Genomic DNA, 24259 nt, shown 5'->3' on the forward strand with positions numbered 1-24259 from the left:
ATTAAAAATTTTTTTTATATCACCCATATTGTGTTGAATTAAAGTATCACATACTTAAACCACAACTAACCTAACCTGTATAAAATGATTGTGAAACTTTAAATTAACATTATATAGGTACTATTTGTTCTATTGCACGAATAGGTACTAAAGTGAGTACTCGATAACCTACCTATATAGCTGTAAGTGCATTGGTTTAAGCAATTACATATTTATATCAGCTAAGCGCTAAGCTGTTACATCTTAACGTTTTGGTTTCAATATTCTAATTATAAGCTTATAGAAAATTAAATGACTAGGTAATTAAGCTAAAACTTAAGAAAATGTAGGTACTATTTAAGGTAATAACTAAGCTTTAACTTTTAAATGTCCATCCCTGTTGGATATAACAAAGGTACTATTATTGAGCATATCGAAAGCTCCATATAGAAAAGGTGCGCTTTTGTTTCGTCTGTGTGTGGTCATACTCTCTGCTCATGTTGACCACGTGAGTATAGGTATGTATAGGTATATACATACGGGGTTGACGGTATATAAATCAGATACCGGTATTGGAGTATTAGAATCGGTAGACCGAAAATCCCGTGAATGGCACCAGCCCGTCCTAACCTAACCTAGTATACGGTATAAGGTATAAGGTATTCGGTATTAAGGTGTACCGTTCAAGCGCGGTATATGAACAATAATCATCAGGGAATTCTGGTTAACCGATATAAGACGGTATCTACCAAAGAAACCGTCAACTCTTGGTATCTGCATACACGGCTACTTACATTTTTCCGGTAGGAATGGTGAGGTTCAAGTCTTTGAGTATGGCCGTCTGACCATACTGCTTATACGCGCTCCTCACGACCACCGCCGAAGAGGGACGGGGCACGACCGCGGTCTGCTGCAGATTTTCGGCCGGAGCTTCTTCGCGCGTCACCACCGACGCGGTCATGTTGGTCACGGTGTCGCGAGCGAACAAAGTTAAAAAGTCTCACACACGCGTACAACCGGTGACGAGATGTAGAAAAAAAGGTAAGTAGGTAACTACCGCGGAACACTGTAGCCGCCGCAAACGAACGCTTATTTCGGTGCAGTACTTATTATTATTACTGGCGAATGCGACGACGATACGACGATGGTGGCACACTGAAATTTGATCAGTAGGTAAAATAACACAATAATAATAAATTATGACACGGGCGGTGCGAACGCGAAAACGATAATAACGCGAATAATAATAATTGTCGACTGTTGAGCGTGGAGCATAGTGCCACTGTTGCAGTTGTCGTGTACTGCCTCCAATAATTGCAGCCGTCGTCGGCACTTTGGGCGACGACCGACCGTGGAGCGCGAAATCGGCTTGTCCCCTCGACAGCTAAGTTTTTTTTTTTCGTACGTCACGTCTGTTGTACCAATACCACTCTACATGCACAATTCGATCATTATATTATTATTTATTGCGTGTGTGTGTGTGTGTGTGTGTGTGTGTGTGTGTGTTGTGTGTATACAATATCCTGCGCCACGTACTGGCCAGGACGTGATCGAAATAGGTATATAATAATATAAATGTTTGTGCGCTTGTGTGTGTGCGTACTTATAAATCGCCACACGAAGAATGTCCGTTTGTCGTTTGCGAATTTTTATTCGTTCCAATCGACGCGACGCGTAATACAACTACCTGTATATCGTACATAATGTTATGATATTATGTACAATCACGTGTAGGCATATAGTAACATGGACGATGTACTTACATATAAGTAAACCCAGAGCCGGGAGAGATTCAAAATCATTCCATTTTCAAAATCAAATCAAATGTATCAACAGTTAAAGCTAATATTATTATTATTTTTAAATAAGTCACACACTCACAACATTTCAAAAAATTAACTATAAAAAGATTTTAAAAACCCAAAAATTACTATTTATTTCGAATCGATCTACGCTCAGCGTATACCAACAATATTTATGACTCATTGTCACAGTGATATACTGGAGTATTTTTTTTGCCGGGAATGGGGGAAAAATATAATAAATAACAGTAATATTTATTGAGTTCTAATTTTAAAATTATAGAAAAATAAATTATATTTTCTTACTTACTAGTACATTTTCTTTACTTGATATTGACTTGATTGGTGGAGGGGAGCATGGAAGAGTGTTAGACTGTTAGAGGGTCTCATGTCTGACTATTTGTGCCAATGCGCAATTGTTGTCTATGCCTTACAAACGTACAACATATCTATCAGATTCGGATTAAGCAAAAGTAAGTAAGACAGAACCAGATCCCAATATTTTGTTATATATATTAAAGTAAATTTACATTAACCTATTATCAAACCATATAAGCCAAAAGGTGAGAACTTAAAATAAGGACATTATCTACAAGGCCTATAACGTTGTCGAATTTTTGCACTACATCCTAAATTTTAGTACCTCCTACCTTCAATATTTTGATTAGGTACAATAAATAATACCTAATTGTGTTCATTATCATTTAAGTATATCCTTCCTTTGTCTTACAATATTTTGTATACTGCCTGTTTTCATTTAATGACTTCTAATATCAATGCAATTTGTAAATATACTTCTGATATGTGTATATTATATTTATAACATATACAAAATGAACATACTTCATACATATTTAATACATACAAAATCATGACTTTAAATATGTTAAGTGTTTAAAAGGAATAACAAATCATATTTACCTTTAACAAATATTCTGTGGTAATTATACTACGAAGTCCAACATTTAACACAATATAATTTTTAATTTATTGTGTATTAATTAATTACTAAAAAATGTATAGATTATTATACTTATCATTTATTTTGCACATAAAGGCAATTGATTAGTACAGACTGGCTATAGTACCTATAGTAGACCTAATCATAAGTTATAACAATATAAGTATAACAAATAATGTTATATTTTAGTGAGCTAAATTAGAGCAATATAAAATAACGTATGATACAAGTTCTATACCAAAGGACACGCAGTTGGAAATATTAAGATTAAAAATAAAAAGGTTTTGCACAATGTTTTTCCGACAATGTGTACAATGTACATAATAACTTATCTTCACAACCATCGTATCATGTGATGCATCGTTACTAACTAATTATACGTGAAACCACGAAAAGCGCTCACTATAATATGTACCGAGTGATCCAATTAACTTAAGACATTCGCTATTTAAGAAAACAATAATGTTTTTAAAATATTTCTTTTAGAAGAACATTTATGTTCGGAGTATTAACTATTTTGATCTAAAAAAATCAGACTTACTTTTCAGACAAATTATTTATTTGTTAAACTTTATAAGTACCTAGGTATTTAAAGTTTAGATGAGCGGAGAATTGAACTAACATTTTGTGGGGTACTACTCTGTACCACTCCACTTCTCTCATCAAAACTATAAATTATAAAATATAAATATTGTTTTGTATTTGTAATGACTTAAAATTGTGTAAAATAAATATTTTCAAAAAAATGTTAACGTTTTTGAAAAAATCAGTGATTTAGGCCTTAAATGGATCACCCGGTAAAGTTTTGTATATTATTCAACATGATAAGATAAACGCAGTACAGGTGTACACAATGGCGTGGTAAACTTGAAACTTTAAAGTGTCAAATTTAATATTCCAGATATCATATTATATAGTTCTTAAATATACCTACTTTAGCTGTTTATCAATGTATGATGATAACATTATTTTTCTTAATCAAAAAACTTTAAAATGTATAACATTAGATTCTGTGTAAGTTGTTCTCACTAGAATATAACTTAAAAAGAAGTTAGCGTAAATAAACATCCTTTTTTTGAAAACGATGAAATTTAAATTTCGACGACATTAGATATGTAAAGGTATCTATAATAACAATTATCCTTAAACAATATTTGTTATTATTCAAATGTTAATCGTAGAAACTTCAAAATGTCTACTGTTATTAAAATTATCATTTTTTATACACAATGAAAATTAAAAAATATTTAGACTAGTTTTAGGCTATTTATACCACGTACCTATTAACATAATTAATAATTATACCGCGGTAAATCTGTCCTCACTTGTAGATTATACCTACCTATATAATGCAATATCTATTATTTGCCAAAATTTAGTCTATTATTCACCGTATTTATAAAGTAATGAAAATAAATTTTAAAATATCCTTCTCCACTCAGAATCGTTTTTCAGATACAATGAATAAATTAACCTAATTGAGTTAAAAATTATCATTAACTTTCACAGTCTTGTAAATACGATACTAATTTCGAATAAAAAACTTTATAGTATTGGCCGAACTAAGAGAAAACTCTATGAATTGTTATTGTTAGGCTAGTTTTTGTTTTTATTATATTTAATTTATTTTTACATTGCATATTATTACCTATACGTAAAATATTTGATGAAATTGGAGTTTCAATTATATTTTCTACAGTGTGGTGACTGGTGATGGCACTTCATTATTCGGTTCAAACGTATCAATTTGTGTTGCAATATCATTCGATCTGCTGATGTATTTTTTGTATGATGACATGCACTCATTTATTGTGTGCGCTTTAGCACAGTCTTACATCATAATGAAAATTATGTAAGTATAGGAAATTGGTATTAATTTTAATTGTTTTAATTTGTTTTATTTTGAGTTGTTTAGTTGTTATATATTATGTCGTATACACACTGCAAGTGGATTGTTTAGATGTTATATACCTACACAGTTTAAAATAATTGACAAATTAGTAATGTACCTAAACAAGTTATTTAGGTGTTTAATGTGATCATTTAAATTTGAATATTGAATAATAAAGTACATATTTCCAATTAAAAATAAATATTACTAATTTTATCCTAAAAACGTTACTAAAAGTAACTTTGAAACAGATTTATTTGTTTTATTAAAGTTTTGTCCAGTTATTTTAACTTTGGACCCAGTAGATAGTCAAAAAAATTAACGATGTCTAGACTTACAACAGTACCTAGTTAATATCATGAGTCCTGACTTATGGCTATTGATCAACTATTTAATCTTAACAACAAAATAAATAAATTTAATACATTAACATAATCATATTTTAAAATATTTAAAGTCTACGAAACTATTAGTTAGGCAAGAATTAAACGACGTTTAGACCTCTGCCACCTTAGATAGTTGGATATAATGAATGTAAACACATAAGATGAAACAGTTTATCTGCGTAATGTAAAAAATGGTACTCTAAATCAGTATAATATTCAAATTTAATTTAAAAAAAAAACTTTAATGATATATATTCATATGTTTTTAGTTAATTTCAATCATTTATATTTTTTTCATTTTAATGAGCTCTAATTTGAAACGAGTTATTCTTACTAGTATAACACAGTTATTTTTTATCAATTTACACCTAAGTAGCATAATAAATCATTATATTTACTCATTATTATTATCAGTATTGACTCACAGGTACGGTAACTATAGCTAAAGCCGTATAATATTAAAACATTAAATTACAATAACGTGATATTATCACCAGGAGCTAACCTTTTGGTCCGGAAGTGATGACCTCTATCTATTTAACCATCCATACATTAATAATGTGTTCTATTTGATAAACACAGTTCTATAGAAGTATTATGTTCAACAAGTTATTAAAAATCACTTAAAAACAATGCATATATTTATTACCCCTTGTATGAAATTCTCTACAATTTATCTTTTTTAGCCAAAATGATTGAAAATATAGAACATGGTTCCTTATAAGTTTGACAAAGATACGTTTAGATAGTAAATTTACAACAATTCGACAAATAACACAGTAAATATAAACTTACCATTTAAAATTAATAAGATTTTCAAAAATTAAATTATGTAATTATATGCATTATGTTTGAAATATGCAAAAAAAAAGTTTTTCTATTGAGACTATCGAGAATAATCCAAATCGTGGACATATCTCATAACCCATCAATATTGACTGAAGGAAAAATGCATAGAAATCCTAGCCCTCTTTATAGGTAATATAAGTTAGTAACTATAATATTATAATGTAGGTATGTGATTATAATCTGATTTCATTAATAATTAGTTCAAGTCGAATATATCGTATTACTAATATAGAAAAATAAATAGCTTAAAGTACGTAATATAAAATATATTATTAAATATTCTTATGAATAGAGATTTATACAACCACCCATCTCCAGTCATAATCGTCCTTCGTATAATCTAACGGCTAACCTACCTTCTGCAAAGTGATTTATCGTTGAATCTAATACGTCCTATGTTCATATTACACTATTACAGTGAACTACTCGATGAAAATGGGTACACTTTGGTTATCTGCTAAAGAACAGAGCGAGTTTAATTTTTCATGTTATTTAATATTTCTTTAAAGTGGTCATATAATTAACTCTTTTAACCTAATTTCGGGTAAATATGAAGTCGACTGTTCAATCAGCTCCAAAAACTTTAAAATTGTATTTCTAACAAGGGTTTTTCATATTATACGCGTTTACTTTAACAACGTCATTGGCACTAATTGGCATTTGGCACTCGAGTAGGTATAGTCTAACGCTGGATATACGATTGTACATATAAACTCTTAGAATTTAGTCTTATCGTACTAATAGTACACAATTATCGATAACTTGATACACTAACTGTATTTTTTTGTTAATATTTGATGTACTAAACGTAAAATTAATTTGGTTGAGAAAATGCAAAGCAAAAAAGGAATATTAATTTTAATAGTTAATACAAGTATAGTTTTCAAAAATTCCTCCAAAATGAATTCCACAAAAACAGTCTAATTAATGTACCTACTAAACGAGGGTGAATTGCAAATTTCAAAGTATTGGATAATGAGAATATCGTGTGGACATCATGTAATTTACGATTGTCTGTGCTTTCATTTTTTAATTATTATTTAGCTTTTATTTTTCTCCAATCTTGTGCGATTTGTGTACTATATTTATTAAATAATTTTGTGTGAAAAAAATACACGTATTAACTATTAAGATATATAACTCTCAATGTAGGTGATGATGCAAAATATGTGAACATTAAACGTGATACTGTAAACCATTTGTTAAAATTAAGAATCATTCTAATGTTATATGGTTACATTGAATGTGACTGGTGTCAACTATACTCCAGGACAGTAGGACATAAAGTCAACTTTAAATTAATAATAACATTTTGGTAATCAATATGTTTATGAAAAAAGTTACCTACCGCCTGTATCTGGAAGCCAATTCAATTACACCATTTTTTAAATATATAAGTATATTGTAATACCATTTTATAACACTATATCACGCGACCATTGCAGTATATTATATGTGCGTGTCGAGTATTTTATGTGCAATTATAATATTATAATAGACAATCGACCACTAATAAGCGCAATAAATACTACATAAACTAATTGAGTTTTAGTTATGAAATTCTTACCAACCTAATCTAACCTGTTGGACTCCGCACCACTTTTGGTTCTTCCTATATTATGCATATCCAATGGCTCTACTAAAAGTCAACTAACTTCACAGTGTCACTTTTAATGAAGTGGCTCTAATTGAAGTTTGTTACTCTTATAATTGCTGTCAAAACAATTTGAGTGAATCGATAAATTGACGATTGAAAATATGAGGTAATAACAAATTTAAAAAATGTAAAGTATAATATTTTTATAGCACATCTGCAGTGCAATTTTTCTACATTATATGCACATTATAATATTATGTTTTATTGTTACATATTAGGAGGTAGATAGGTACTAAGTAGTCTGTATTTTGTAAAATTTGTTTCATACATTAAAATATAATATTTTTGACATTTGTTAGCAAATACAGATTTTTAATATCGTACTTTTATAAGTGTTATATTAGCTCTATGTCTATAGTGCTCACAGTAATTATTAGTTAGACCGGGGACCTTTCAGTATATGGGCCCCAATAATTATTGGATAACGGATGTTTATGTGGATGCATAGGTCAGGTTTATTTTTTAGAATGTACTATATGAGAATTGATCAAAAATGTGTTTAATTTAAATCATTCTTGTATTAAAATAACACCATTTTTATTTTACATGGCTTAATTACTGACATATTTTTTCGCTTTTGTAAAACTTTTTTGTGTGTATTTCATTTGTTAGTGCATAATATATCAATTGAATTTGTTGCACATATTGAGCAATTTGAATTTATTAAACTAAGTTTTTAAATGAAAAAAAATATTTTTAAAAACCACGATTAACAAATATATATGATAAAGTAGACTAAATGAGGTCTTCAACTAATATCGATAAAATAGAATAATCAGTCTTTATAAACCAGAGAAAATATTAATTGATAAATAAATGATCTAATATGAATATAAAGATGTAGTTTTATACCTAAAGGTATGTCATCTAAAAACTTTTTATTTTCACTTTTCAAAAGTGGGTTAAATTTTTGTAAATTGAGAATGTTTCTTGGAAAGATTGAGATATTGCTATTACTGACAAAATATAAAGATATAAATATAAAGACAGCAAAATCATAATTAAGTTTTTTTAATACCCTTTTTTTCAATGATAATATAAATAAATTGTTTTCAACTGAATTATATTTTGAGTGTATATATTAAGATATATTTTTTTAAATCACGTTTGAGGGTTTTTTGTGTGTTTCGATCCATTCCTAACCTATCGTACTTTTATAAGTGTTATATTAGCTCTATGTCTATAGTGCTCACAGTAATTATTTGTTTTATAAAACTGTATTTGGTTCATCTCTTGAGCAATAATATTAGGTTTATAATCGTTATTATAATTACCTTCGGGGAAAGGATTTGAATGCAGTCAGTAATGTCCACCATTTGTATTATTTTAATTCAAATGGTAAAATTTGTATTTTACACTTTTGAGCTTATGTGTATTTTTGCGTATTCTAGTATGCTCATACTAATATTTATTGTATTAAAAGCTCATAATAAATAAATAATAACTGATCAAAATATTACATAACTTGGTTTTTCGGTCAAAGATTATATGTATATATCATAAAAGCGATATAGGTACATAACACCAATAACGTCTATATTAATATGACACTGCATCAAATATTAATGAAGATCAGTACCATAGTTTAAATGATTTAGTTTACATGAAATATGTTTCCATAACATCAAATAACAATCCGCATTAACGGTTTTGGAAACATTATAAATCACTTTGGTTAAATTATAGTGAATATTTTGTTATAGGTATTAGGAACTTATATGAATCAAAATTTTTCTGACCTACTTTATAATAAAATCTAGTTTTTCCAAGCTTGAAAAAAAGTGACCATAGTCCATAATAATATTATACTACCAAATAATATACATAATCTAGATATTGACGGCAGTATATCATTATTTTCTACTTGGTATATGTGATAATTCAGAAATTGACACTTGACTTTAAGGATGAAAGTGCGCCGATAAATAAAATATAGGTAAATCATTAATTCATGTATGCAATACAATTTACAGAAAAGATTCACAACACACGGACGCTTATGCTTGTTTACTTGTCAACACTGAAGATTGCCTATTAATCATCACCAAATTTGACTAAATATTCATATATTCACCTTATTCCTTTTTTTGTGTATGAATGATAAATGTACACAACTGATTATGAATTGTAAATGAAAACATTTTTAGAGCAGTACTGCAAATGCTGCACCAATTAAACAGAACATTGTCGGTCGTTATTAAATATAGGATCTTGGGAAAGGTTCATAGAGTTGATAAACTAGGTATGGGTTATGACCTTATAGGTTAACGGAAATCACTTTTACTACTAAGCTCACTATACTGAGATATAGTCATAAGGCCTAACCGATGAGCAACAAGTCTCGTTTCAACTGATAATATAATATTTATGTCTATACGAAGTGATTCGTTTAAATTAATTATATAAAACACTCAAATGATTTTTGAAAATATTTTTCTTACATAACTTTAGATTGTTAAAAAATATATTTGTTACTGTCTTTTATCGTTATTATTTTTTATTTATTTTTCAACTTTTTAATGACAGCATGACTTTTTCAATTAATTATTCATACATAAAAGACGAATTAAGGATGAGCAGTGTATGAGTTATAACTTATAAATATTTTAAGCTTATAGTTTTAAAGTTTTGATCAGCGGTGTGGAATGGTACATGGCTGCCTCACAAAATGTTGGTCCATTCTTGTTGCACCTACTCCACTTATTTCAATTTTCAATGCTTATAATAGTAACATACTTATCTAAAATTTGATTATTATAGATAGAAATAGTCCAGATTATTTTTTAGATTATACTAACAATTAATTTTAATTAATAAAAGCATCGATAAAAAAATTAAAAAATTCCTTGTTTTGTAAAGAATAGAAATTATGTATTTTTTTTATATATGTATAATGTGGGTTATACTTAACATGTATCACTACGTATATTGTCAATAATGGGTGGTGGTCAATAAGAAATTATAATATGAAAAAAAAATAAAAACTGTAAAACAACATAATATTAGACATTTGCAGCAAACTAACCTAACCTGAAACCTGTAACCTAACTATACAAATTATTAAAATTTAAAGACATAATTTTGTATAATTGTGTCTTATATATTTTAAATGGTTTCGCAGTAACTCACTGAGAAGGTGCTTTTAGTATTTCTTAAAACATCGGAGAAAGCAGCCCTATCAATGCCCCTGGCTACGCGCCTACGCCACTATAATAACATGAATCGTTAACTGTTTTTCTACTGATAGGGATGTCTACGTGACTGCAGAAGTTAAAAATAATGCATCTGAAATATGAGCTAATCGCGATTAGGTATCGTTTGACGGTACTTCAGCCGATTTATATACCTCGTAACAGATTTTCATGTTAACGTAATAGGAAAAAAAAGCATTTTAAGATCAATATATTACGAATGCCTACCTATGTATTGATATGTGCCTAATAATATTATATGTGCAATATTTCAAAATAAAATATGCGGCAAACGTACGTGTTCGCTGCCCTGAAAATGGAACGGTACAATAAGATACACGGATTGTAAATCGTGATAGACTTATTATGCGACCATAAAATCAACGTTGAGTCAGTCCTATGTATCCTTAATTAAAAATTAAATTATTATTATTTGTCAGCGTGTCGTATATATAATATTGAATAATACCAATCAGCTTATTAGCATTTTTTTCCAATTTAATCTTTTATGTACCATACATGGTTAATTCAATGAAATATTATACAATATGACGATTGACTGTTAGGGAGCACTGTGAATATCGAATCATTGTTCTGCCAAACAAATATGTCATCAATTTTCTGGCCGATAAATGTACAATAGAGTACCCATCACAATATTCGACAGCTTTCATCCTTGAGGTCACCTTGAAAAGGGTCTAGCGCGTTTCGTATTGTTTTATAATATACTATTATAGCTGCATCATAACCATCATGGTTCTTACTAATATTTATTAAGTATATATATATATATATGCATGTGTGTTTCTTATAAATCAATTTAAGATAACGCCTTGTTCAATAATAATTTTAATTGTTCCAAATGTTTTGAAACACGTAAATATAGTAATATATTATTTGTGTATACCTTACGTCAGCGGTTCTCATACTTTTTTGTTCGCGGAGCCCTTATGTTTCTAAAAAAAATTAAGGCTTACGTTATCGGTTAATATTTTGTGTTTTATATGTTATACACATATAGCGTATAATACAATACTGTATGTGTGTAGCACAATAATTTTCCCACGTAAAGCAACACGAATTTTCGATGCTATTTTTTGTGGTATACAATTTTTCCCCGTGAAAATGAAAACAAAGGGCAACTATAGCTACTTTTGTTTGTTTTTGCGGAAGAAACGTCTATAGACACATTCAAATCTCCAGTGGCTTATTTTTGAAGAAACAAGTCACAGGCACAAATGTTGCTACTTTTTGTTACCTTGGTGTGAACAGTATTTTACAGTTTTCATATTACGATTATTGATAAAGGACAATAATAATATTATATACTACCTAATACCTACTCAATTAACTATAAGGTTATTCGAAATGCGGTAATATCTTTAAGTAACCATCATATTATATGAACTATAATATGCCTAATAATGAATTGAAAAAATATTAGTATGTAGGTTATAATTATATGTTATAACCATAAGTGTATGATTACGAATACATAAAAACAACTGTGAAATGTGAATCGTAACATGATAAACATTTTAAAAAAATACTAAAATTGTCTACGACACTAAAAAACAATTTTTTACTGAACTTTGATTTCTTTCACATGGCGCATATTTACATGCACATTGAATTTTATACTTTTCATTTAATAGTTTCCATGTTCAGAGACTTATGAGTTGTGAACATTTTTTTTCTGTTACTTTTGCATAACTATTTAAATATATATAATACATGATTTAATTATTTAAAAAATAATTAGAAATACATGTGTTAATAGAAAAAAGTATTAAAAAATATTATTAATATTTGAAAATAATTGTTATTTACAATTTACATTTATATTGAGTTGTAACTTGATAGTTACAACGGGATTGCACTGATTTGTATGTGTAACTTACAAGTACACCAACTTCAGCAATTAAATAAGGTCATCCACTATAGGTATGCACTTTATAAATACTTATAAACTACATTACGCTGACGCTTATCATTTTAATTTTATAAACTTCTTATCAATGATATGGATATCAAACAAATAAAAACTCTATGACACAGAAAATATTATCTTCTATACTGTCAAAACTTTTGGTGTCTCTACTAGGACTACAGACTGAGTTGTTTTATTTTCTTTCCCGTGAAAAAAGGTTTTTACTTTGTTTTACATTTGGAAGACGGAGACAACACATGCGGGTGTAGCGTCCTCAGTATCTTCAAGGGCTTGGAGTAAAATAAATAGGTTTTTTCAAACCATTAAAAAAATTTAAGAGTTTTTTTCAATCTTAACTAATCTATATAGTTAGGTATTTTTAAATTTTATATACCTAGTACATTACACATTGCATAATCTATACTTAAAAATTAACATATTTCAATTGAACGTTCATTGTGTATTTGTGTGTGGCGTGTGCAAACCTTTTTTTGCTGATATTCTACTGTAGAACTATTATCTGTATAGTATTCATTTTTTAAGAACTCAGAAACTAATCGTACAAATTTTGATTTAGTCATTTAATAATTTCAAGAAAACTTCCTGCTTTACAATTTAAAGTCAAAAAAGTTGTTTCTCATTTGAAAAAAATAAGTTTGTATCGCCAAAGCAAACTCCTCGAATGTTATGATTTAGAATTTTTACAATCTTATGATAATGATATTAAATTATTATTTGAGTATATTTTATTCACCCGTTCCGTGTAAACAAATAGTTTCATTATGATGCTAATATTGTGTTGGGGTAAAATCGTATAATATATAGTGGACAGCTGTATACTTCCTATATATTTTCAAAGGTGGGTAAGTTAATGAAAATAATTAACACAAATTAAGTTAAGTGAACCCAAGATCGTCAAGCTAGAAGTTACAGATAGCTAACAAATAATAAATTGAACTCACCTAGTTTAAAGTTAATTTGGACAAAACATTCACTCAACTCAGTTAAAAAAAAAGTTAATTTACTGTTTTAATTAGTACGTTTTATCACATAAAAATGATTTTGTTTCTATCTCCTATAAATAATATTATTTTATGTAGAAACACAACACATAGTATTATCTATTACTATATACTTATTATAGTATACGATTATTTTGTTTTAAAAACGGAGTATAAAACCATTAAAACCATACATTTCAAAAACATTTTCAATTTTAACTTGATTGATTATTTTTAAATCAACTAAAAAGCTCAGTTATTTAAACAGTTAATTAAACTTGTTAAGTTCTGAAATACACTACCTAGCTGAGTTAAAAAGTTAAAACTAAATAAAGTTGTTATCTAGGTAAGTTTGTTATCTAGGTAGGTATTGTAACCTTTGCATATTTTATAAATGACACGTTACAGTGGGGTGCTCACGTGGGGGACGAGAGTGTCAAAACCTCCTTTGGCTTATTTTTGTCGTATAAAATGAATATATATTATACATCGTGGTCCTAGAAAAGTCAAAAATTCATAATTTCCCCACCTCTCTTTTCAAAAAATCTGAGTACGCTTCTCGCATGGTACGTATTTTCATTTAAATAATATCACATCGTAAACGATATGAATATCTCATAGTTTACCTAATCATTGTTTCATCGAGGATACTCCAAGGTTTGAAATAACTTATTAAAATAATATATCGGTGTAAATATAGGTATACCTTAATTGCGTTTCGCCAAGTGGTAAAAACACGTTCACGCAGCTCTGATCGATCATAATACCGATTAGATGACATACGTAAATATATTATTATTGGAACTTCACGCCTATTATATAACTTAATTAAAATTATATTTTATAATAGGTAGCATAATTTCGAATTTCTCGTCAAGTATTCTTATCAATAAACAATTGGAAAAAAAAGTACAAGATACTCAGTTTAAATGAATTTGTTTTTTTATATTTTTTTACGACAATCTTTATATCTTTAATTTTGTTTATGAATCCGCTCGAACGTGTTTTTGTCTTTTTAGTATTTTATGTAAGTACTATACAAGTGAGAGAAAATGTCAGAATAATACCTGTATAAGTAATTTAGTAATATATTTCTTTATATTATTATGTTACATAGGCAATTTTTTAAGGGCTAATCCATGTTATATTGAGTCTTAATAGATGAAATTTGTAGAATGTGCTTAAAATCCTTAAAATGTACCTAAATAATATTCTTATTTTATTTGTCAATTTTTTTAAGTCAATATTTAAGTAGTATAAAAATCAAATTGATAATTAATATGTAAAACTTTTAGTAACTTTCAATTTTATTTAATGTACACTTATAATTACACAAAACAATGTCAATTCACTTTAACTCGGTCATCACGTATAGAGAATATTATACTATTTTCACTTCACATATGCATCAAGTTATCATACATATGGATAAATGGCTTATATTCTAATCGAAATATGAAATAGGCACACGTAATAGTCCGTAATTTAAGATTCGTTGTCAAATGTTTTTGTTTTAAATAAAATTATAGACAAATATTTCATTTTATTCAAATGTATTTCAATAAATTTCCATCAAAATGGAATAAATGTAATTTTGATTTTTTCACGTTTTTCCTAATGAATACTTTTAATAAGTTATACATTTATTACAGTAATTCATATTATAGAGTCATAACATTAATAATTATATGGAAATATAATTGTTGAAATCGCAATAATGAATGAAGCACTAGTGTATTGTAATTACGGTGTCAACCGAGATATAAATAATTGGTAATATACTTATATTATTTATGATAAACTATTTAATATCGATAGTGATTGAGGGTTTAACTAATAAGTCCCTAGAATAACGATTGGTTCGTGGCATAAAATTAGGTGATGATTATTAAATTAAACAAAACATTGTTTAAAATGCTTTTTTTTATAAAATATATTGCTTTAAATTTCGAGCCCTAATAATACATAATACAACTTTGCAGGTACCTGCTGGATTCTACTACTGATATACAGTCAAAACCTAAGAGTTATAATCAACCAAAAATATTTAAGACTAATTTTTCTGATTAATACTATATATATTTATAAGTGACGATCAATATCTTGTAAATTTGTAAATTATTTTGAGTTAGAAATTCATAAGAATATTTCTATTAATACAAGATTTGTCATAAGTTTTAATCATAGCAGTTGAACAATATTACAAATACACAAGCAAGAGTTTTTTATGATTACCTATTTAAAGTTCACATTTTGAAAAAATTGTCAAAATCACGAAAATTAGTAAATTATTTTGTATTCGTAGTTAAAATTTATAAAAAGGTTCAATTTTTAAATTTAAGGTTTCTCGAAAGTAGTTCATATTATAATCAAAAAATATTTAAACACTCTTTTTTATATAGATATTTTAAGTTTAAATTTTAAATTTTAAATAATGATTTTAGTTACTTTGTTGCAATTAAAAAATCTTATTCGTGGATACTCTTATACTTGAAACTTTTAAAGCTTATTATTATTTATTAGATTGTGTACACACAAATATACAAATGGTCAATGACAATTTCAAATGCAATTTTTTCAAATGAATTCAGCCTATTGCACCTTATAGTAAAATAAATTACTTTAAACACAATTATGTCATAAAATATGCTTAATATCATTGACTGCCAGATCGTTAGGTTATAATATTTTTATATCATTGAATTCAAATTTAACCCATCCGACATAGCGGATAATTTATCTTCCAAATACATTCCCATACTTGGCACAAAAGGTTTAATAACTGCTAAATAATTTACAGTAAAAATAGGGGATTGTCATTTAAAAAAGAGAACTTCGTATTTTCTTAGAACACTTCACAAGTGGAACAAAAAAACTCAAACATTTCAAAATATGGTCTTTATTTGAAAATTCCAAAAATCAGATTTCACATTACAGCATTAGCCATTAGGTATCAATAATAAAATGGGTAAGTGTTACATGTGTAATCACTCTGTATATATTACAGGAATATATATATGATAGCAATTTTTGTTGCGACTCATTGAGCCATAATAAATGAATTCCGGCTCTAAATATATTTGACCGTCACAATAACAACAACAATAACAAAAATTGACCAATAATAATATATAATTTAGTTTTGCGTCGTACACATACATACACACATCAGGTATCGAGTAGGTATACGTGTCCCATCTACCTTATCATTCGTCTGTGTATTTATCGGGCCCGTCGAGCGCCGAAGACGTAAATTCGAAGGTTTCTGTCGCCGTATCTTTTCGGTCATACGCCATCGCACGCCTTCGCCGCGAATACTAATTCAAACGGTTTTAAAATAATAATAAAAAATGAAATAAAATATTATCCGACGTTCGCGAGCCCCGGAGCTGTGTCAAATCGCTCACGCCAATCACGTGCCGACCGCCGCCGACGATGTTGTAGCGGCAACGAGAGTCCTTGGAGTGGAAGTAGATACCAATAACAAGCAACGTGTACACGAATGGAAAATTGAAAATTGCTTAGTAATATCGATTTTTATAATATCATAATTTATGAACACTAATAAAAGACCTGCGTGGTCCTTATTAATTCGAAATTACTTATTCACATCTTTTGACGTAATCTGCACAAGGCTAATCGGATACGACTAAAATTCTTCAAATACAAATTGTTCTAGGTTTAATAGAGTATTGAGAAACTATATTTACCTATTTTAATAATTTCTAAAAATAAAGTTCGAATCTATATTAGGTAATTATAGGTATTCGATATAATGTGCGAGATGTTCGTGGTTAATATTATTTAAGAAACATATATACTCGGGGCCTGGCCAGGTCGGGGTTTGCAACCCTTAACAAAACCATTCAGGCAGGTCCGGGCTGAGAATTATCGACCAAGTTTTCACATACTTTGAAAGTCGATGTAACCGAAATTTAGACGTCTGAAAAATGATTTGTTTATATAACATATGATGTGTATATAGTTAGAGGTTTATTAATTTGTGTATTTTGCAGCATTTAGGCGATGTCTACATTCACTTCCTTTTTTCCATTTAAAAATTAACTTATTCAAATTCAAAATTTAATTTAATAATTTAATTTCATTGATTTTGATGTGAAAAATACAATATACTTACTAAAATAAATTTTGTATATAATAAGTCAAATAATTAATAATTCAAAATTAATATATTACAAATTCAAAAAATAAACTGTTGGCCGAATAGATTGATGTCTGCAGTTTAAAATAATTGGCGTCGATCGGTAGGTGCCAAATAATGACTATACGGTCAAACGACTTTCGGATTTCTATTGCAAAACTCACGTCTGACAATTAATGGCTGGTGAGAGGTGATGACGGTGAAATTGTACAACTCTCTTATATGCGCCAGTACTGCAGAGTTAGACACTATATTTTATATATTTGCAGTTTAAATTTATAACAAATTTTAAAGGTGTATTCGTTTGATTTTTATTGTCGTCAAATGTTATGTTTCTCACGACGCGTATCGGATAATGTGAAACAAAATAAACCTAAAAATTGAACTATTTTTAAATATCTTGATTTACTATTTGGTATTATCAACAACTAGTTGTGTATTCTTAAACTAATGAGAAATTATATTCTAATTTAAAAAGACCATTACAAATTATTAATTGTAAATTTATACATTTAAAACAACTAAAAAAATGAATTCCAAAATTTATATACAATAGTGTACGTAATGTCTATCATTACTCCTAAGTCACAAGTAAACAAAGCATGTATTTAGAAAAAAGAGTTAAGCTAATTATATAGGATATAACTTTCAACGTTTGATTTAATTTATTTTTAAATAATAGACAGTTATTGTCAAATTTAAAAAGTGGATAAAATAAATCATAATAGTATAGAGATAGATACGAAATTATTAAATTACTAAATACAATTATATGTATAATAATGTATTACATATCTTAACACGTTTGAGAGTTTGAGTACTATAGTATTGGTGCCTTAGCCTACTAGTCAATAGAATACATTACATATAATAAATATTTACTATACTTGTATAGGTATTTGTAGATTATGTACCTATCCAAACCCAGTACATGAGTACCTTTTATTATGTAAGTTCAGTATAATTAAGAATAATTTAGGTACTACGAATAAGATTAAATATATATAAATAATAAATATTTACTACAATAAAGTTTGAAATCCACATAACAATTAGTAATATATTAATCGTATATTATTAATTATTTGACTTATTATATACATAAATTATATTAGTAAGTATATTGTTTTTTTAACATCAAAATCAATGAAATCAAATTATAAAATTCAATTTGTTAAAGAACTTGAATAGTAAATATAAACAACATTGCAAAAAATGAATATTGCATATTCATTTTTCACAGCTAAAAATTAAAATAATACATTTAGATTTTGAAAATAGAAGTGTCAATAGAAAAATAATTACCAACTGTACAAATTATTCCGTGCCAATTTCATTTGGCTCAAAGATGGTATCGTAAAATACAGTGGAATGATTATTTACTTAAACATTATGATTTATGGACATAATACAGCAATAGGACTCTAAAAATATATTTTTATTATTTGATTTATTATTACCTATAAGTGTTATTAAAAGTTGTATATGATAGAATAATATGATTTTATTTCCTATACTTACTAACAAAAGGTAAATACTTTTTGTACTTTTATATTCTACAAAGACAAAGTTTACAAAAAAATAAATCAGTTTACACAATTAACAATAAGTATACTTTGTACACCGGTCTCTAAGAAATGTCCAAAGATTGACTGTATGAATATTATATGTAATCATTAACGAAAATTACTCGTGTGTATGGAAAATTAAATATTAGTAATTAAAATAAAACTGTATTTTAAGAAATAAGGCCTGCTTTGTACAACGCCGATGTTAGGGGCCGTCACATTAAAATTTTTTGTTAGATTATGAATATATAGATTATGAAAACTTGTATAGATTATCTTTCTCTCTCTCTCTTTCTCTTTTTCTAGCACAAGCAGAATAAATACATGTATATTAATTATTATTATACATCGGGAAACAAGTTCCCTCAAATTAATATTAAATTAAATGATTGGTAAGTGTTTATCACGTATTGTGCTGTTGGCCTTTTGGCTTTAGCTAATCCGTTCTGAGCGAGTGGCAATAATTGAATAATATATTATGTCTTGCAAGTCATAACTTTGGCAAATTATTTGTGGTAAAATGTGAAGAATATGCATCTCTATACTTAAGTATCCGAAATAAGTAATATGACTACTCGAATGTTCTATAAAACACGATGACCATGCATGCGACAACTAGACGACCGCCAACATTCAGAACCATAAGACGGTGAATTATTATTTTTATTACCTACCTAAACCATCAGCTGTTAAATAGTTTAATACAATATATTATACATACAAGGTGATCCATTTAAGTAACTACACTTATTATAATAAAAAGTATTCATTTTTAAGTAAATATTATTTTTAAGTAATTTGCTGTCATTGCAAAACAACATTTTACAAAAAAAAATCGTTTTGAACGTTATAAGTTTTTATATTTATTTACATTTTTTATCGGCAACATACAAAAATCGAAATATTAAGAAATGTATAGATATTCCGCTTCAGAATATTTAATTACAAATGTATGTATAATATAGTCATCCAATAATGTAAAAACTTAGTACAATATATGTATAAAAATAAAACAATAATACTGATATTATTCTTCATTCAAACTTAATATAACTGTTGATCTTGATTCATGAAAAATATTTTCCTAACTGCTTTATATTTGATAAACTATCAAAATATGCACTTGTAATCAAAATATGTCATTTAAACAAAAAAATGTCAAAATATACAAAAATATGCACTAAAAATGTTGAGTAGGTATTTGATCACATTGATATGCCATCATTTTATCAAGCTTTTTCTATCATGACACTTAATTTTACATGCTACAATAAAGATTTAACTTAGATAATATTATGTAATAATTTCCACAGATTAAGTATAATATCTAGTTTTTAAGTGTAGGTACTACATATATATCGACATAAAATAAAGTTTGTCTCCTTAAAAATTGTCCGAGTTACGCCCATGAATCATGATGAACAACGTTAAACATATTTTGCTATACCTATTTTGTTTTTAATATTTAATTAGGTATATAATTCCAGCCCTAAACTCCATAATATAATGGTAATCACGAATGGAAACATTTTTGACTGCCATAATTGTACGCCTCGGGTACCACTCAACACATTAACTACTAATAACTAGCATAGGTAATAACAGTGGATTTAAGTTTTTTTTAAATTAAAATTAATGTTGTTACCATAAAAATACGTTGGCTATTGTTTTTATTTGTATTATTGCCATACCGAGAATACCAGAAAGTGACAATGCGATTTCCGAGGTATTTCTTCAATATTTTTTCAGATTTTATTGAATTGAATAGTACAAAATATATATAATAATAATAAATACTGTTTACGTATTATTATTAAAAAATAGTTATCGTATGGTTAATATTATTATGCTCGCACGTCTCTCTGAACCATCTCACCTTGATAATTAAATTCTAAATAATAACATGTCCGCTTTTGGATAATGGCGAAAACTCAAATCAGCAGTACTTACCTCCATATGTAATCACAACAACGCGCATTTAATTACGTGCAATTATTCCAGCGATAGGTGTACACGACTGCGGACAAACAGGAATATAATTGCGAGGCGTCTGTATTATATCCGCAAGCGTATTAGTTTAATACAAATGAAATAATATTTATAATATTAATACACTACGCGTCTACGCTGCAGATAATGCACGCACATGCACTCTGCACAAGACTCGTGTAATATTCATGCGACGTACTCTCCTATTATTGCTGCAGATAGATGCATACTGCGGTATGTTATGGTTAAGTAGATGGTCACCGTCGATATTTACAAATTATACTTATAACAAATAGGTAAATAATAATATGCATCTATATAATATTGACTGCCGCTACAAAAACTGTATAACTCAATTTTACTTTTTTTTTTTAATTTGATATTTCCCTCGCGGTTGCGTTAGACCCACAAGATTGTTTAGCGGGAGACTGACTAGTAGAACATTGACCCCCTCTCACCAACGACTACAAACAGTAATGGATATTAATACAATTTTATAATTATGCTTTTCTAGTAACTGAGTTGGACCAATACTTCATAGTAAACACTATCATATTAGGTATTAATGCGATAAATATTATATTTTTACAATCCAATGTATGCCCAACGATTCCCAAGAAATAATATTACAAGCATTATATTCAGTCAACATAACATCCGCCAGCCTAACCACTAATCTAGGAGCTGGAATACACGAAGTAGGATTCGAGCATATTCTCAGTTTTCGTGGAAAAATGCGTACACCTAATACCGGATGACTTTGACAAACTACCAAGTTCGGTAGTAATCACTCATGAAAACACAAACTATCAAATATTGATGACAGACGATCAAATGAACATGTTTTGAGTGTCATCAGAAAAACCATACCTCCGAAGGGTTTCATCTAAATTCTAAATGAATCCGCTAACAATACCAATACAGTAAAATTAAACGGTAATAATATTATTGATGTCTCACAAAAAAAATTATGAATATCGCACAAGCAAATAACGCACAAGATAAGACCTATGTAAATAATGCACACACCTGTATAATAATAATTAATAATATACCAGATATTGCTAATGATAATAACGACACATCTCCAATTAACCAAATTTACCAAACTCCAGATAAACAGGATAATATACAAGTTGAACAAGAACTAGAAAAAATAACAAGCCCCATGAAAAATCAGGAATCGCTTAAGAGAAAATCCAACTCATCAGTTCACATATCTGAGTAACAAAACAGCAGGGAAATAACTAATAATAAAACACCAACCAAAAATGAAAACCGACAAACAATCAATAGTTTTAAGGCACAAAAAAAAAATACCGATAACATAGACGAACTACTAGAACCAGCAAGAACAGCATAAAATAATCAAGAGGAAGAGGAAATACCACTAACTTTTGAGCAATTTAAAATGTTAAACACCTTATCGAAAATATCCAAGGCTATCTATCACCACTAGAAGTCATAGAACAATACGGTATACATGCTAACGATTGAAACTCTAGAATTATTAATAAGACCCGAATTAAAATCAGCTAAAAATAATATCACACGAAAAACGAACAAAATTTTCAAGGAAGCCGAAACAAACAAAATGGAAACTGAAATTAAATCATCTAACGCCTACTACAACAATAAAACACATTCTCATTCACAAACTCAAGCATATTATACAAAACACTACTATATAAGAAAAAATAAAAAATATTGTAATGTACCCACATAAATACCCAAATTGTTTTTTTAAACTGTAGGTCAATTGGCCTATAACTAATACATTTTTTTTGTTCTATTTTTCTTGAAGTGTAATGCCTATGGCTTTTGGTTATCGAAGCAGAAATGTTAAAATTTCAAGACCAATAAAAAAAAAATTATAATGGTTAGTAGCACATCGATAATTATTTAATTTACCATTCGGAGCGGAGAGAATAATTTGATAATGGGGTGTTCACTGTTCGAGCTATTTATAGGTAATTCAAATTATCGAATTTGTATACATTTTTAAATTTTAAGTGTTGATAAAAAAAATTTCATGCTGGACCTAAATTCTTGGAAATATAATACAATAGGTTCAAGGTTTCAAGGTCATTTAAAAATATCGAAAATATATGATCACAATTTTAATCAGAAGTGTTTAGGTTCAAATTATATAAAAATCAACGAGAATTTGCAAGTTATTTAGATAGTAAAACATTTTTAAATTTGTAAAGCTAAAAACTAAATACTCACTTCAAAATTTCTCGTATTGAATTGTTAGAACAATTTAAAAATACTGAAAATACATGCAAGGTTATAAGTGTAATTTTTTTAAAAAAAATTTCAAATTATTTTATTTTAACAAAAATTTGAGTTTAAAATTTAACTGTAGCCAAAGTAATGATTGAATAATATTATACTAATACACATATTATCAATAATTCAATATTTTTACATGAAATAACAATTTTCTGAAAAATATTTTAACCAACTATATGATATAATTTATCTTTTATATTTATTATATCAATATTTCTTTTATTTCTCTTATTAACTTTCAGGTATTATGAATTTGGTGCCAAAACGAACGAATATTTAGATTTTTGTTTATAAGTAATAATAGGTAACTTATATTACTACTTATTAATTATTGACAAAATAATAAAATAATGAATAAGACTATTAACATTTGTGTTAGTTCCAGCCTTCTCTGTTATAATACTCAATCGTAATATTTTTATTATTTTTATATTATTTTTATTATTTTGCGATTTTTACTATTAAATTCCTGTCCGGGTAAGGAATACAATTATAAAATATATATATTTTTAGAGCTGGTCACAAGTTCTAATGTCGTGTGCTTGAAGGTCACATATTTGAATCATAAAATAAATAACAATTATAGTAAGCTGAATCT

General features: G+C 27.8%; 1 protein-coding gene across 2 annotated transcripts in view; it reads right to left on the reverse strand.

The window, feature by feature from the left end:
• Nucleotides 1–24259, reverse strand: part of LOC111040875 (ABC transporter G family member 23-like) — a 59281-nt gene that overhangs the window by 18535 nt on the left and 16487 nt on the right. Inside the window, exon 1 of one of the 2 annotated variants that reach the window (XM_022324937.1) lies at nucleotides 774–940. The exons of the other annotated variant lie outside the window; for it this stretch is intronic. Coding sequence (XP_022180629.1) covers nucleotides 774–940 — 167 coding nt within the window. Of the gene's footprint in view, nucleotides 1–773; nucleotides 941–24259 lie in introns of those variants that run through there. 2 annotated transcript variants of the gene reach the window in all.

Source organism: Myzus persicae, unplaced genomic scaffold (assembly GCF_001856785.1).
Source record: "Myzus persicae strain clone G006 unplaced genomic scaffold, MPER_G0061.0, whole genome shotgun sequence".
Classification (NCBI taxonomy): domain Eukaryota; kingdom Metazoa; phylum Arthropoda; class Insecta; order Hemiptera; family Aphididae; genus Myzus; species Myzus persicae.